Here is a 14,315-nt window from a genome sequence, read left to right as displayed (position 1 = left end):
TCTTTTACCACTTCACTGTTTACTCTTCACTCTCCTAAACTCATCTCTACTCTAGCCCTCAGCTAGACTTCAACTGCCTGGTTTTTCCCGCCTCCAGAGCTGTGAACTCCTCGGTGGGCGGAGCCAACCGCCTGGCCCACCCCCTGGTGTGGACATCAGCCCTGGAGGAAGGCAACAAGGATTTTTGGTTAGCTTTGATGTTCCTAACTGGGGTGTAGGGTGTGGTGGTGTTATGACCTGTGACCCCTGGCTTGCCAAGGGCGTCACATGTTCTGTATGTAACCCCCTTCTCATGTACAGCACCATGGAATCAATGGTGCTCTATAAATAAATAATAATAATAATAATAATAATAATAGTAATAAATAGTGAAAAGGGAGTACAATAAGGTCATCACACCATGTCAATGGAGGGTACTGTGGAGAAATTCACTGTTGGGGTATCATATAGTGTTTGTAGAGCACGTTTGTTGCCATCATACTTTATGGGTACAATAAAGGGGAATCTATGGGGTTCAAGAGGAGGAAATAACTTTGTAAGGGCTGCAAAGTTGTGAGATATAATACTTTTTTTTTAGGGGGGAGGGTGGCAAGGGGGGCAATTAGAAATTCTGCTATGGGGCCCCATGATTTCTGTGTCCATCCCTGGCTGTAACTTATGGTAATCACATTTTGTATGTTTTATGATACATCTATTGGTCAAAGTGGTTAAATCTCAATGGAATTGTGCTTTATAATAGGTCACAATAGTTGCAGGGATATAAGAACATAACTTTTCAGGTCTGTAGTTGGCATGAAGTTGAATTTGCAGAAAACGCTATCACGTATCACCTAGTATTCAGTATCAAGATCAGCTCGGCATAGCCGTCCTGTTGATCCAAATACTGCATTCTGGGCAGGGGGAGGATGGTTTAATTCACTGTTTTGCCTTTTGTTCTCTCCATACCCCCCCTTCATGCCTCCACCTCCCCACTAACAATCATTTTTTTCAGTAACTGAACTGAAAGGCTGAGGACTGAGGCTGAAATCTGTCACTTCCAGCATTATCTTACATGGGTGTGCTGAGAAAGTGAGAGGGAACAGAAGAGGGGGAGTTCATGGTGAGGGGGAGGCAGGGCTGTTCCTCCATTGTACCTGCCCTCCAGGTGTGCTCACAGGTCTAAGGAATGTCAGAAACAGCAGAGCAAGGTCTGAGTCACGCACAGGCGTCCATAAAACTCCTTCTCTCGCTCTCTCTTGTACTCTCCACAAAAGGGGAGGGAAGGACCTGTCCCTCCTGCAGGAGACTGAACTCCAAATCTTCTCTCTGGACCTTATTTTGAGTAGGATACCATCAACCGTGAAGGATTACAAAAGGGCAAAGCGGACAGTTGGCATACCTTTAGGATAACAAGCGCTAGGATATCAGATTAAACCTTTTGGGATTTAGTTCTCTACCGGATGAGACTTGTTTCTGGTAAGTCTAATAAAAGAAAACTAATTGAAACATTATTTTTTGTAGTTTTTTTTGCAGTCGTAGGATGTAAATTAACTTTATTATGTGTTAATAACAATATTGTAATAATAATGTTTATTCACTTATATAGCGCAATTAATTCCATAGCGCTTTACATACATCAGCAATGTTAAAAAATGAATTACGTATTAGAAGTGAAGAACAAAGCGCAAGGCTCAAATGTATAGGAAGGCAGCGCCGAAGTCATACAAAGCAGCTATATAATCCATAACAATGTGCAAAAAATGGAGGATATCTCACTACAAAGATGTCAAGTTCAAAAAATACTGTCAAGTTCACCGTCTGCCCAGGCTGAATGATCAGGAAGAGTCTGTTATCTCAGGTGTTAGGAAAATGAATCTGTGCTCCAAAAACTCAGCTTGTTTTTCATCGTTCTGAACTTGCTGCTTTATTAGTTTTTTCTTTTTTCTTTTTTCTTTCGTACTCGTGTAATTGCATAAGTCACTTCTTAGTTTCCTGAAGTGAATGGGTTAACAGAATTCACCACTGTGTGTTACTGACTTGGACGGCGATGCAGTTGTAAACTTTACAGTTGGTTATTACAGCACTACCGTGAACACTTAAAGAAAGTTTTAATATTTTTTCCATAAAACTTATGACCACAGCAGAAGGTAAAGAAAGACTAGTCCATCCATGTCAAAAATGTTGGGTTGCCCTAATAAAAGAAAGGGACAAATACTTTCTATGGATTCTTGCACCTTTTGTAGGGCTGAACATACCAGACACCTCTCTATGTTACCTTTCCGCCACAAACCATATATTTTCTGCAAATAAACAAATAACCTCCCCCCCGAACGTTTCGGAAAGTTCTTCATGGCACTTTTACATTTAGCACACATGGTGATTCAATGTAAATAGTTGTGTGATGGGACAAGTGAAGCATCGGGAGAAGTTTGTGAGATTGCTTGTCCTGTTGTTACTTGAAGCTATGAGGGTGTGATCAGGTACATGTCAGCAGAAAACATACCTGGAGGGATTGCTTTTGAAAGGAGAGTCCTGTAAACTCTGAGGATTGGAGGATTGGTTGTCTACACACTGCAATGTTCTGTACAATGGAGAGTAGATCCAGGTGTTTGCTTAGATTAGGAGGCACCGACCACTATTAATATTACTAATGGCTGACTAAGTGCTTTTTTTACAACATGCTCCATTAATGGAAAAAAGTGCTTGGCTTCAGTATGGGCAGATTGGAGCAAGCAAGATCACTCTATCTACATATAGTGTTAAGGTTCATTACACTGCACGATTATTGTGAATGAGCGTTGCCAGGAATGCTTATTTCACTGTAATCAATGTTTTGTGTGGTCACCATGATTTTGAAGCACTGCCTTAACTGTCTTGAACATGGAGGTCACTAGAGTTTCATAGGTGCCACCATGACGACATCACGGAGCAGGTGGATGTTGGAGACCTCGCACTTCTCCACCTTCCATTTGAGAATGCCCATGCTCAACATGTTTTAGGTCTGGAAACATACTTGGCCAGTCCAGCACCTTTACCCTCAGTTTCTTTAGCAAGGCAGTGGTCATCTTGAGTCGTTTGGGGTCGTTATCATGTTGGAATACTGCCCTATGGCACAGTTTCCGAAGAGAGGGGATCATGCTCTGCTTCAGTATATCACAGTGCATGTTGGCAATCATGGTTCCCTCAATGAACTGTAGCTCCCCACAGCCGGCAACACTCATGCAGCCCCACACCATGACACTCCCACCACCATGCTTGACTGTAGGCTAGACACACTTGTCTTTGTACTCCTCACCTTCTTGCCGCCACACATGCTTGACACCATCTGTACCAAATATGTTTATCTTGGTCTCATCAAACTATAGGACATGGTTCCAGTAATCCATGTCCTTAGGCTATGTGCACATGCTGCGTTTTTTTGACGCTGCGTTTTTGTGCATTTTTGGCCGCTAAAAACGCACCCGCGGCAAACAAACGCGGCAAAAACGCATGCGTTTTTACCGTGATTTGGTGCGTTTTTGGCTGCGTTTTGCATCTCTGCGTTTTTCTGCATTTTTCCAATGCATTGCATGGTGGGAAAACGCAGAAAAACGCAGGAAAGAATTGACATGTCCATTTTTTTTTTTAAGCTCAAAAACGCAAGTAAAAAAAAAAGTTGTGTGCGGACAGCAAAAACGAAAACTCATAGACTTTGCTGGGGAAGCAAAGTCATGCAGTTTTGAGGCCAAAAACGCACCTGAAAAACGCGCAAAAACGCTGCGAAAAACGCACTGTGTGAACTTACCCTAAGTCTGTTTGTCTTTAGCAAACTGTTTGCAGGCTTTCTTGTGCATCATCTATAGAAGAGGCTTCCTATTGGGACAACACACATGCAGACTATTTTGATGCAGTGTGCAGCGTATTGTCTGAACACTGACAGGCTGACCCCCACCCCTTTAACCTCTGCAGCAATGCTGGCAGCACTTATTCGTCTAGTTTGAAAAGACAACCTCTGGAGATGACACTGAGAATGTGCACTCAACTTTTTTGGTCGACCATGGTGAGGCCTGTGCTTAGAGCCTTATCTTGTTAACTGCTGTATGGTCTTGGCCACCGTGCTGCAGCTCAGTTTCAGTTTCTGTTGGCAATCTTCTTATAGTCTAGGCCATCGTTATGGAGAGCAACAATTCTTTACTCAGAGAATTCTTTGCCATGAGGCGCCATGTTGAACTTCCAGTGACCAGTATAAGAGTGTGTGAGCGATAACACAAAATATTCCACACCTGCTCCCCATTCACACCTGAGATCTTGTAAAACTAATGAGTCACATGACACCATGGAGTGAAAATGGCTATTTGGGCACAGTTTGGCCATTTTCACTTAGGGGTGTACTCACTTTTGTTGCCAACAGTTTAGACATTAATGTTTGTGTGTTGAGCTATTTAGAGGGCAGCATAAATTTAGACTGTTATACAAGCTGAACATTGACTACATTATATCAAAGAGTCATATCTTCAGTGTTGTCCCATAAAAAGATATAATAAAATATTTACAAAAATGTGAGGGGTGTACTCACGTTTGTAATATACCATATATTAGTAAATAGAGCATAGCCATTACAATGTAAGATTGCAACAAAAGTAAACTGAATGTGAAGTTAGGGTACCGCCTCACTAAACGACGTACCAGCAATTCCGACCACGATACGACCTGGTCAGGATTGCTGGTACGTCGCTACATGGTCGCTGGTGAGCTGTCAATCAGGCAGATCTCACCAGCGACCAGTGACCAGCCACCAGCGACTCGTGTAACGATGCCGCGCTTGGTAACCAGGGTAAATATCGGGTAACTAAGCAAAGCGCTTTGCTTGGTTACCCGATATTTACCCTGCTTACCAGCGAACACCGCTTACAGGCTGCCAGTGCTGGCTCCCTGTATACGTAGCTAGGGTACACATCGGGTTACTAAGCAAAGCGCTTTGCTTAGTTACCCGATATTTACCCTGGTTACCAGCGTACGCTGCTTACACAGAGTCAGTGCTTGTTGGTCTCCCTCCGTCAAATATGCCGATGTGTGCTGCACAGCTGGAGACCAACGAGCAAAAAATTAACCAGAACAGTGTGTAACGATCAGCGATTTCACAGCAGGGTCCAGGTCGCTGCTTAGTGTCACACACAACGAGATCGCTGTTGAGGTCACTGGTACGTCACAAAACCTGTGACTCAGCAGCGATCTCGCTAGCGATCTCGCTATGTGAGAAATACTCCTTATACTGAAAGATTATCATGATAATCTTTCAGTGTAAACAGACTACCACTCTCCCCCGAAGAAAGAGCAAACTGCTCGCTCGTAAGGTGAAATTATATTTTGTGCTGCCCAAAAAATTATTATTTTTGGCAGGATATCATCCTGCGTAAAGAGGGCTCTCGCAACTGAGAACAATAGCAGTCTATGTCTACAGAGCAATTTTTTATAGATCAAGCAGTGTACACCATTAGAGCTGTTTGCCTGTTTAAACAGGCTATTACATGACTGCACATCAGGAAGTTTTGTTGTGGGTATAACCTAGGACCACTTTACTGTCTGTATACAACTTGGTCTTTTTCAGGTCAATGTCTATCTCGAATGTGATGAATTTAGCTAACTCAGCAGCTAAAACTGCAGCACAAAGCTGTAACCTGGGTATAGTGTGCTCTGAGTGCGGTGAAAATTTGGCTTTCCCTTTGGCAAATCTGATGGGACCCTGACCTTTGGAATCCACAGTCTTAAAGTAGGCAATGGCAGCAATCACCTTGACAGAACATCTGCAAATATATCGAGTTTTTGGCTTTGTATTTCTGTAGATGGCACTGGGGCATCTGGTGTTCACACTTTCAGATTCAACAGGGCTGCTAGAGAGTTCCTTCATCCGTCCACCCCAGTGGATGCTCTTCTAAGGTGGTGTATCCCAGTCAGAAGATGTTTCCCTTCTTAAGTCTCTTAATAGGGCCTTGCCTTGAATTATAATGGAGGCTGCGAAATCTAAGGGATTGTACAAGCTGTTGATGGTAGACAGAAGTCCTCTATGTGTGAAAGATTTTACTTCCTGACTGACTTGAAAGGTGAAAGTGTCTGACCTTAAATTCCAGAAAAGTCCAAGGTTGTGTTGCATCGGTACAGGGTCTAACCCTAAGTCCATGTCCGTTACATAAGTCCTGACAAGAGAATACTTCCATCAGTTCTTGTCTGTTTGAGGCTATTTGTGAAGCTTGAGGTTTGAGCAGGCAAACATCTCCTGGGCTCTCCAGAGAAGACTAATGGAAGTCTCATTTGAAAGCATGGCTTCCAGTCATCGATATAAAAGTCCTTCTCTATGAATGTTTTAACATCTGATCCATGTTCTACTTTTTTTTGAGCAGACCTTTTGAGTACATAAATAGTTCCTGCAGGGGAAAGGCTGTTGTTGTCAAAGATGTGTATTCTATGATGTCTTTAGAAGCATCATTAAAAGATAGACAGCTGCACTCTGTAGTGCTAAAGAGTGCAAACATAAAATAAGGGAATTATGGACCTACATTACTGCTATTTAAATTGAAAAATGTAGATGCTTAGCACATAAAGGGCCCAGCAGCCAAGAAAAAGGCGTAGCTCCTTGCTGGGTCCCTCTCATGACATACCTCTATCTGGGCTGAAAGCCTACAATTTTAAAGGCAGACAGGAACCTGCTAAATTGATAACCGCCTAAAGCTTGTACTTCATTCCTTCTTACTGAGCACTTCTCCCACCAGCTTTAGGCGATTTTTAATTTAGCAAGATCCTGTTTGCTCATAAAATCCTAGGCTTTCAGACCAGATAGAGGCATATCATGATAGGGACCCAGCAAAGAAATACTCCTTACACTGGCTGCTGGGCTCTCTAAAACTGGTCACTTTATGTGCTAAGTATCTCAATTTTTCTATTTCCAATAGGAGTAATGAAGGTCCATAATTCCCTTATTCAATGTTGGCATCCTGTAGCGCTACAGAGTGCAGTTGTCTAATTTAGTTTATTGTATTTGTGGTATGCACCTGTTCACATTTATCTGTTAGGATGTGCAGGTCAGTTTTTCTATCTCAGACTTAGAAGGATCATTGTGTCTGTACCAGATGAACCTTAAGAAATTTCTGTTCCTTGCTCTTACGAGGAAGCAATGGAACATTTGCTGGATGTCAGCAAAAAGGCAATGGATCCCATATGGAAATGCCTAAGTACTCACAGCAGTTTTTTGTTAAGGTCTGGACCTGTTAGAAGAACGTTGTTCAGAGAGACGCTATTAAACTTAGCACTAGAATCAAACACCACCCTAATTTGGCCTGGTTTCTTTGCATGGTATACTCCAAACATGGGTAGGAGTCAGCACTTTTCAGAATCTCTTGAGAGTGATGACTATCTCTGCATGACCGTTTTTGAAAATCTTTGCCATGATGAAGAAAAAGTGATTTCTTTTATCTCTGGTTTGCTTTGCAAGTTGTGCTTGAGAAAGGAGAAACATTTTGACGCTTGATCTCTCTTTGGTAGACGTGGTCTGTGGGCTCTAAAGGGAAGAGGTGTGACGCCACCATCAGTGCATGTTTTCAGGATTCCTTATTATTGCACAGGTGTTGGAACCAACACTAAACATTAAATTTTGACCCGAGAAATGTGAAAGAAACCCTGAAAACATGCACTATTGGTGGGTCTTGAGGACTGGAGTTGGGGAACACTGCCCTAACTGGTCCTCATATCTGTTGGATGCTATACTGCTGTTGTGAATAAAGTCTATTAAAGGCTTGAGTAGTTGGATGCTCTTTGGCAGTTTCTTTACATAAAATTCATTGTTACAGAGTTGGAACAGGAACGGATGACCATTCTCCAGGGTATTTGTAAGCATGTTTGTCACAAAGGAGTGGGTATGCAAGCATCCCATACATTCGTCTCCTATTATGACCCATCCTAGGTCTAGGTTTTAAGTATAGGGAGCATTGCGAGGCCCATTGATGAGAAAGCCACGGACCCACTTGGGGGGAGGGGCGACATGACCAAGGGGGAGGTAGGGAGTGATGGGTTAATAGGGACAGTGGTATATGCCTAATATGGCTTTGGGGGATGGTTTTAGCCGGGGAGGAAGAGGAGGAGCAGGGAAAGGGTTAGCTGGGAGAGGAAGGAGTTACCTCCTCTTCTGTTTCCGGACGCTGAACGATCTGCACGTGCACTTCCATGGCAGATCTTCAGGAGCTCCAGCGTCTGATTCAGGCAGCGGTCGCAGCGCACGGGCCCCTGGCAGTGCAGACCCACATCAGGGCTGCCGGGGTTAACCCGTCGGCGCTTGCCCCTCGTCCCCCCAGCAGCGGCGGGCGCCAGTCGCGGCCCCCCCGCAGGTATTCCCCGGGCGCGGGGGGGGCGAGGAGGAGATGTAAGAGCCCCTCCAGGGACCCTCCGCAGAGTGCAGCGCAGCAGCAGCGTCTGGCTGCTGCAGAGGCCGGCGGGAGGAATCTTCGTTCCAGCCGCGGCGGTCGGGAGGTGGGAGTGGCCAGCACGGGGCCTGCTTCCGGTCCCGGCCTCAGGGCTGGAGTTACTGAGACTGCAGCGGCTCCAGGCCGGGAGCGCGCTCGGCGCAGGAGAGAGGCCAGCAGATCCCCCTGCAGTCGGCGGGGGGACCGCGGGGCTGCACGTGGCGGTAGGTCCGGCGCCGGGGGGGGGTCTGCGGTGCCTGACCCCGGTGCGGCTGAGAGAAGGAGTGACGGCGGGAGCCCTGCGGCAACCGCCGGGTCACTCAGTACCGCTGTGCAGCCCCCGGATGTGGCAGTCTCCCGTGGGAGCGGGAGGACTCGGCGGATGGAGGCCTGCAATAGCCCAGGAGGGCCAGAGGCGACGACGGCTGAGATCCGGAGCCGGGCGTCTGGTCGTCCGCGCCCAGAGGCCCCTTGCAGTCGGCAGGGGGGCGGGCGCAAGAGGTCGAGGCCCGGGGTGCCGGCGCGGGGGACAGGACGGTCTCCTGGGTTGTCACCCCGGGGCAAGAGATGGAGCGGGGATGACTCTGCCCACGCGGCGGCCCTGTCTGGCGGCCGTGGTGGGGGGGGTGCTGCGGCGGCGCCCCCCGGATGTCGGATGGAAGATGAGGCCAGCGGCGAGGAGGGGGAAGAGGCTTTCGGTTCGGAGGAGTCGGATGGACGACAGACGGAGGACAGCGAGGCGGCGGTCTCGGGAGACGCCGAGCGGCGGTCGGGTGAGACGGCCGCGGAGGCGGCAGGGGCTGCGCTGGCGGGGGGCTTCGGGGGGGGGGCGGCTGCGGCTACGGCAGCGCCCGCTGGTTTCGCAGTGTGGAGTCAATTGTTGGGGCTGTTGCAGGGGCTGGCGGCGGCTTCGGGAGCGGGGGGGGAGGGGGCCCAGGCGCCGGTGGCGGCGTGGGTGGGTGCAGCCGGTTTAGGGGCCTCGGCGGCGACGGGGGGTGACGGAGCGGGTGCGAGTAGAGGGGGGGGCGAAGGGGGGAGTGAGACGGGGGGGGGAAAGGAGAAGGAAAAGGAGAAGGAAAAGGAGAAGGAAAAGGAGAAGGAGGATGAGGTGGTGCGCTTAGATGATAGGGCTAAAAGCGAAGTTTATGTTTGTTTTGAGGGCCCGCTGGGGGCCCATTTAAAGAAGGAGGTGCGGGAAAAAATTTGGAAAGGGGAATATGTGGAGATATTTTCTCTGCTTCCCCTGGAGAAATTTAATTTGGATAGGGTTAAGCCGAGTGATTCCAAAAAGGAGAAGGACGAGGAGGAAAAGCGCCGTTATAGGCTTATTCCTCGGACTTTTGCCAACTGGCTACAGGCATTTGCGATTTTGGCGAGCGTGGTCGGGGAGAAGGAGCCGGAGCATTGTTCGGCTTTGTTCGGCTACATGGATGCGATAGGGGAGGCTTATCGAGTTTATGGCGGACTGGCGTGGCTGCGCTACGACGAGCAATTTAGGCAGCGGAAGGCATTGCGGCCAGATATGCGTTGGGACCATAAGGATATTTCCTTATGGATGCGATTGATGTCGGCACCGGCTCAGCCCTTTCGGGGGGGCGCCGGGGGTTCGGGGGGGGCCGGGTCCCCGGCAAGTTTCAAGAAAGGTTTGTGTTGGCAGTACAATGAAGGGCAGTGCAGGTTTGGAGCGGCGTGCCGTTTTAAGCATGAATGCTCCGGATGTGGGGGGGGACATAGCTTGTCCAAATGTTTTAAAAAAGGAAAAGAAAAGGCTGGTGATGGGGCTGGTAAGAGGGACGACGCCGGTGAAGGTAGAAGTGATGGTTCCGTTTTTAAATAGGTATCCGGACAAGGAGGCGGCGGCGTTGTTAAGTTCTGGTTTTTCGGATGGTTTTCATATTCCGTCGGTTGTTAATGCATCGGTTCCGCCGTATCGTAATTTGCGTTCCGCTCGGGATCACCCGGAAGTGGTGGATGAGAAGCTGGAAAGGGAGGTGGCTTTGGGCAGGATGGGCGGCCCTTATGTCGCCCCGCCGTGCGGGAATTTGGTGGTGTCACCGTTGGGGGTGGTACCAAAGAAGGAGCGGAATAAATTTCGGCTGATTCATCATTTGTCTTACCCGGAAGGGTTATCGGTGAATGATGGCATTGCGCCGGAGTTGTCGGCGGTATATTATGTGTCGTTCGATAAGGCGTTGGACCTGGTTAGGGCGGCGGGGCGGGGTGCATTGATGGCAAAGGCGGATGTGGAAGCAGCGTTTCGGTTGTTACCGGTTCATCCAGATAGTCAGCATTTGTTGGGTTGCTGGTGGGATGGCAGTTATTATGTTGATCGTTGTTTGCCAATGGGCTGTTCCATTTCGTGTTCGTACTTTGAGGCATTTAGTTCGTTTGTTGAGTGGGTGGTTCGGGACGTGTCCGGGCTTACGTCCATCATTCATTACTTGGATGATTTCCTGTGTGTCGGGCCGGCGGGTTCGATGGTTTGTGCGGGTTTGCTATTTGCGTTGCAAAAAGTTGCGGCCAGTTTCGGGATTCCTTTGGCGCCGGATAAGACGGAAGGCCCGGCGCCGGTGATGTGTTTTCTGGGAATTGAAATTGACACCATTGCTATGGAATGCAGGTTGCCGGCGGAGAAGGTCCGTGATTTGAGGTCCGCAGTGTCAGGGGTAAAAGCGGCGAAGAAGGTGCGGCTTAAGGCGGTGCAGTCTTTGCTTGGAAAATTGAATTTTGCTTGCAGAATTGTGCCAATGGGGAGAGTGTTTGCGAGGCGTTTGGCGACGGCGACGGCCGGGGTACGGTTGCCGGCGCATTTTGTGCGGATCACAAAGGCGATCAGGGACGATTTGGAAGTATGGGATCAATTTTTGCAGCATTTCAACGGCCGGACGCTGGTGATGGAGAGGGTGGCGTCTAACGGGGCGTTGCAGCTGTTTACGGATGCGGCGGGGTCGGCCGGGTTTGGGGCTGTCTTCAGAGGTCATTGGTGTGTCGGGCAGTGGCCACAGGCGTGGCGGGAGAGCGGCTTGGTTAGGAATTTGGCTCTGTTAGAGCTATTCCCCATTGTAGTGGCAGTGGAGCTATGGGGGTCGCACTTTGCCGGAAGGAAAGTGTGTTTTCATTGTGATAACCAGGCGGTGGTGCACGCGATTAACAACTTGTCTGCTAAGTCGGAGCCGGTGGTGGTGTATTTGCGGCATTTAGTGTTGAGATGTCTGCAGTTGAATGTGCAGGTAGTGGCAAGGCACGTTCCGGGTGTTGACAACGAGGTGGCTGATGCTTTGTCTCGTTTTCAGTTCAGCAGGTTTCGGGCGCTGTTGCCGTGGGCGGACGAAGTTGGAGTGGAGTGCCCCGAGGATTTGTGGCATCTGGTGAGGCGGTGATCTCAGACTTGATTCGGAACTCGGTGACCGAGGTGACTTGGTGCCGGTATGCTAAGGTGTGGGCTGAATGGGAGGAGTTGTTGCGTCTGATGTTTGGTGGGGAAAGCGTGGATTACTTGGTGGCTTTGTTGTCATTGGTGAGTACGGATTTTTCAGCCGGGCGATCGGCATCGGCTGTGGCACATCGGGTGTCGGCAGTGGCATTTTGGTTAAAAATGAGAGGGGAGCGTGATGTTTCACAGGATTTTCGGGTTCGTCAGGCTTTGCGGGGCTTTCGCCGTGGCGTACGGGAGAGGGACAAGAGGCGCCCTGTATCGTTTGGTTTGTTGAGACGGATGGTGGGTGGCCTGAGCGGCATTTGTGAGTCTGTGTACGAGACGGTTCTATTTACAACGGCTTTCGGTCTCGCTTTTTATGGGGCGTTCCGGATAGGCGAGCTGGTGAGCCCGTCCAGGGTGACGGGTGGTGGTTTGATGTTTGAGGACGTGCAAGTGAGCAGTAGTCAGGTGGAGTGCCGGATTCGCCGGTCAAAAATGGATCAGCTGGGCCGTGGTAGATTGGTGGTGTTATATGCGGTTCCAGGAGAGGAATTGTGCCTGTGCGTTTAGTCGAGAGATTTATGGCCGTGAGGGGAGGCTTACCTGGCCCGTTGTTGCGGCATTTGAATGGGTCGTTTTTGTCGAGGTTTCAGTTTGTGGCGGTGCTGCGGCTAAGTCTACGTAACGCGGGGGAGCGCCCGGAGGAATTCGGGTCGCATTCATTCCGAATTGGTGCAGCAACGGAGGCAGCCCGTTGGGGGCTTGGAGATGAGGTGGTAAAGCGTATTGGTAGATGGGAATCTTCTTGTTTTCGGCGGTATGTGAGACCGCAGTTGTTGTAGCATCATGGGACTTTGGTTACGTGCGGAAGGTTTGAGGAAAGGGGTGTTTTTTTTTGATGTGTTGGTGGTTGTGCTGTTATTGGTTTTGATATTTTCGTTTTGTTTTATTTGTTATAGGGAAGTGCCTGATCTGGATCTTGGGGCACTCCTTCGTATTTTGGGGTGCCCGTCGGGCGGAGGTCCGCCCGAATGGTCGACAGCTGGGTTTGGATCGTGCGCAGGCGACTGTTCGATGGATCGGAGTTCGGGGCATGGAGTGGGGCAGGGTGGTCCCGGAATTTCGTTTCCATTGTAAAGTTGAGCGGCCCCCGGATGTGCTGGTATTGCATGTGGGGGGTAATGATCTTGGTGCCAGGGCGTCGCGGGATTTGATCCGAGACATAAAGATTGATTTACTGCAGTTGTGGAAGCGGTATCCTGGTTTGCTGGTCGTATGGTCTGACATAGTGACCAGGTTGGCATGGAGAGGGGCTCGGTCGGTGGAGAAGGTTAATAAGGCCAGGGCCCAGGTGAATAGGGTAGTGGCTAGGTTTGTGACCAGGAATGGTGGGATTGTGGTACGGCACAGGGATTTGGAGCCGGCTGATTGGCGATTTCGGAGGGGTGATGGTGTGCACCTCAACGAGGTCGGTCTGGATTTATGGGCGTTGGGTCTGCAGGATGGTGTGGAGCGTGCTTTTGGTGTGTGGCGGGTCCAGGCCACGTAAGGTGTCACGTGGTCTGTCCTGTGGCGGTGGGGGTAGGTCTGGTCCAGAGGTTTGGAAGTGATTGGTGGCTGGACCGGGAGTCATTGTCTTGGTATGGTGGCTCTCGGTTTCCGGGATGTGGCAGGCACGGGGTTCTGCCAAAGTGTGGGGGTCAATCCGTGGGTGATTGGCACCTCGTCTCTGGGTCGGTGTGTTGCGGCCGGGGACAGGGGGAGTAGTAGTAGTGGACTGGGCCTACCCCGGGGGGTATTGTAAATGTTATTGTCTATTGTTACCGTTATGTGGTTGTTTTGGGTCGCCCGTTGGACGGCGTCCCTAAGGTACTAGTCTGTAAAACAATAGGCAATAAAAAGGCTGCTGTGGCCATTTGAACCAAGTCGCATGCAGTCCGTGTGTTTAATTTTAGAGGATAAGGGGGTTTGGTTACACAGACATCATGACCGGAGAATCCTCCCTCAGCTGGTCAAGAAAGCCACGGACCCACTTGGGGGGAGGGGCGACATGACCAAGGGGGAGGTAGGGAGTGATGGGTTAATAGGGACAGTGGTATATGCCTAATATGGCTTTGGGGGATGGTTTTAGCCGGGGAGGAAGAGGAGGAGCAGGGAAAGGGTTAGCTGGGAGAGGAAGGAGTTACCTCCTCTTCTGTTTCCGGACGCTGAACGATCCCCGCCCACCCTCCCTTTGTGTTGTCATGTGGGAGATGTTTTTGGGTAGTTGGGATACCTTTTGTCACAGTAGCGGTGGGGGTAGGTCTGGTCCAGAGGTTTGGAAGTGATTGGTGGCTGGACCGGGAGTCATTGTCTTGGTATGGTGGCTCTCGGTTTCCGGGATGTGGCAGGCACGGGGTTCTGCCAAAGTGTGGGGGTCAATCCGTGGGTGATTGGCACCTCGTCTCTGGGTCGGTGTGTTGCGGCCGGGGACAGGGGGAGTAGTAGTA

At 49.6% G+C, this 14,315-nt stretch overlaps 1 protein-coding gene across 3 annotated transcripts in view; it reads left to right on the top strand.

Annotated features, from left to right (window-relative positions):
• Positions 1-1,004: 1,004 nt before the first annotated feature.
• The window catches only part of ITGB4 (integrin subunit beta 4), a 114,691-nt gene continuing 101,380 nt past the window's right edge, over positions 1,005-14,315 (top strand). For all 3 annotated transcript variants that reach the window (XM_075349615.1, XM_075349614.1, XM_075349616.1), the window contains exon 1: positions 1,005-1,455. In XM_075349615.1, coding sequence (XP_075205730.1) covers positions 1,440-1,455 — 16 coding nt within the window. In that variant the 5' untranslated portion in view covers positions 1,005-1,439. The remainder of the gene's footprint in view (positions 1,456-14,315) is intronic.

Source organism: Anomaloglossus baeobatrachus, chromosome 5 (genome assembly GCF_048569485.1).
Source record: "Anomaloglossus baeobatrachus isolate aAnoBae1 chromosome 5, aAnoBae1.hap1, whole genome shotgun sequence".
In the NCBI taxonomy this organism is placed as follows: Eukaryota; Metazoa; Chordata; class Amphibia; order Anura; family Aromobatidae; genus Anomaloglossus; species Anomaloglossus baeobatrachus.
This window is presented reverse-complemented; position numbering and strand designations above follow the sequence as displayed.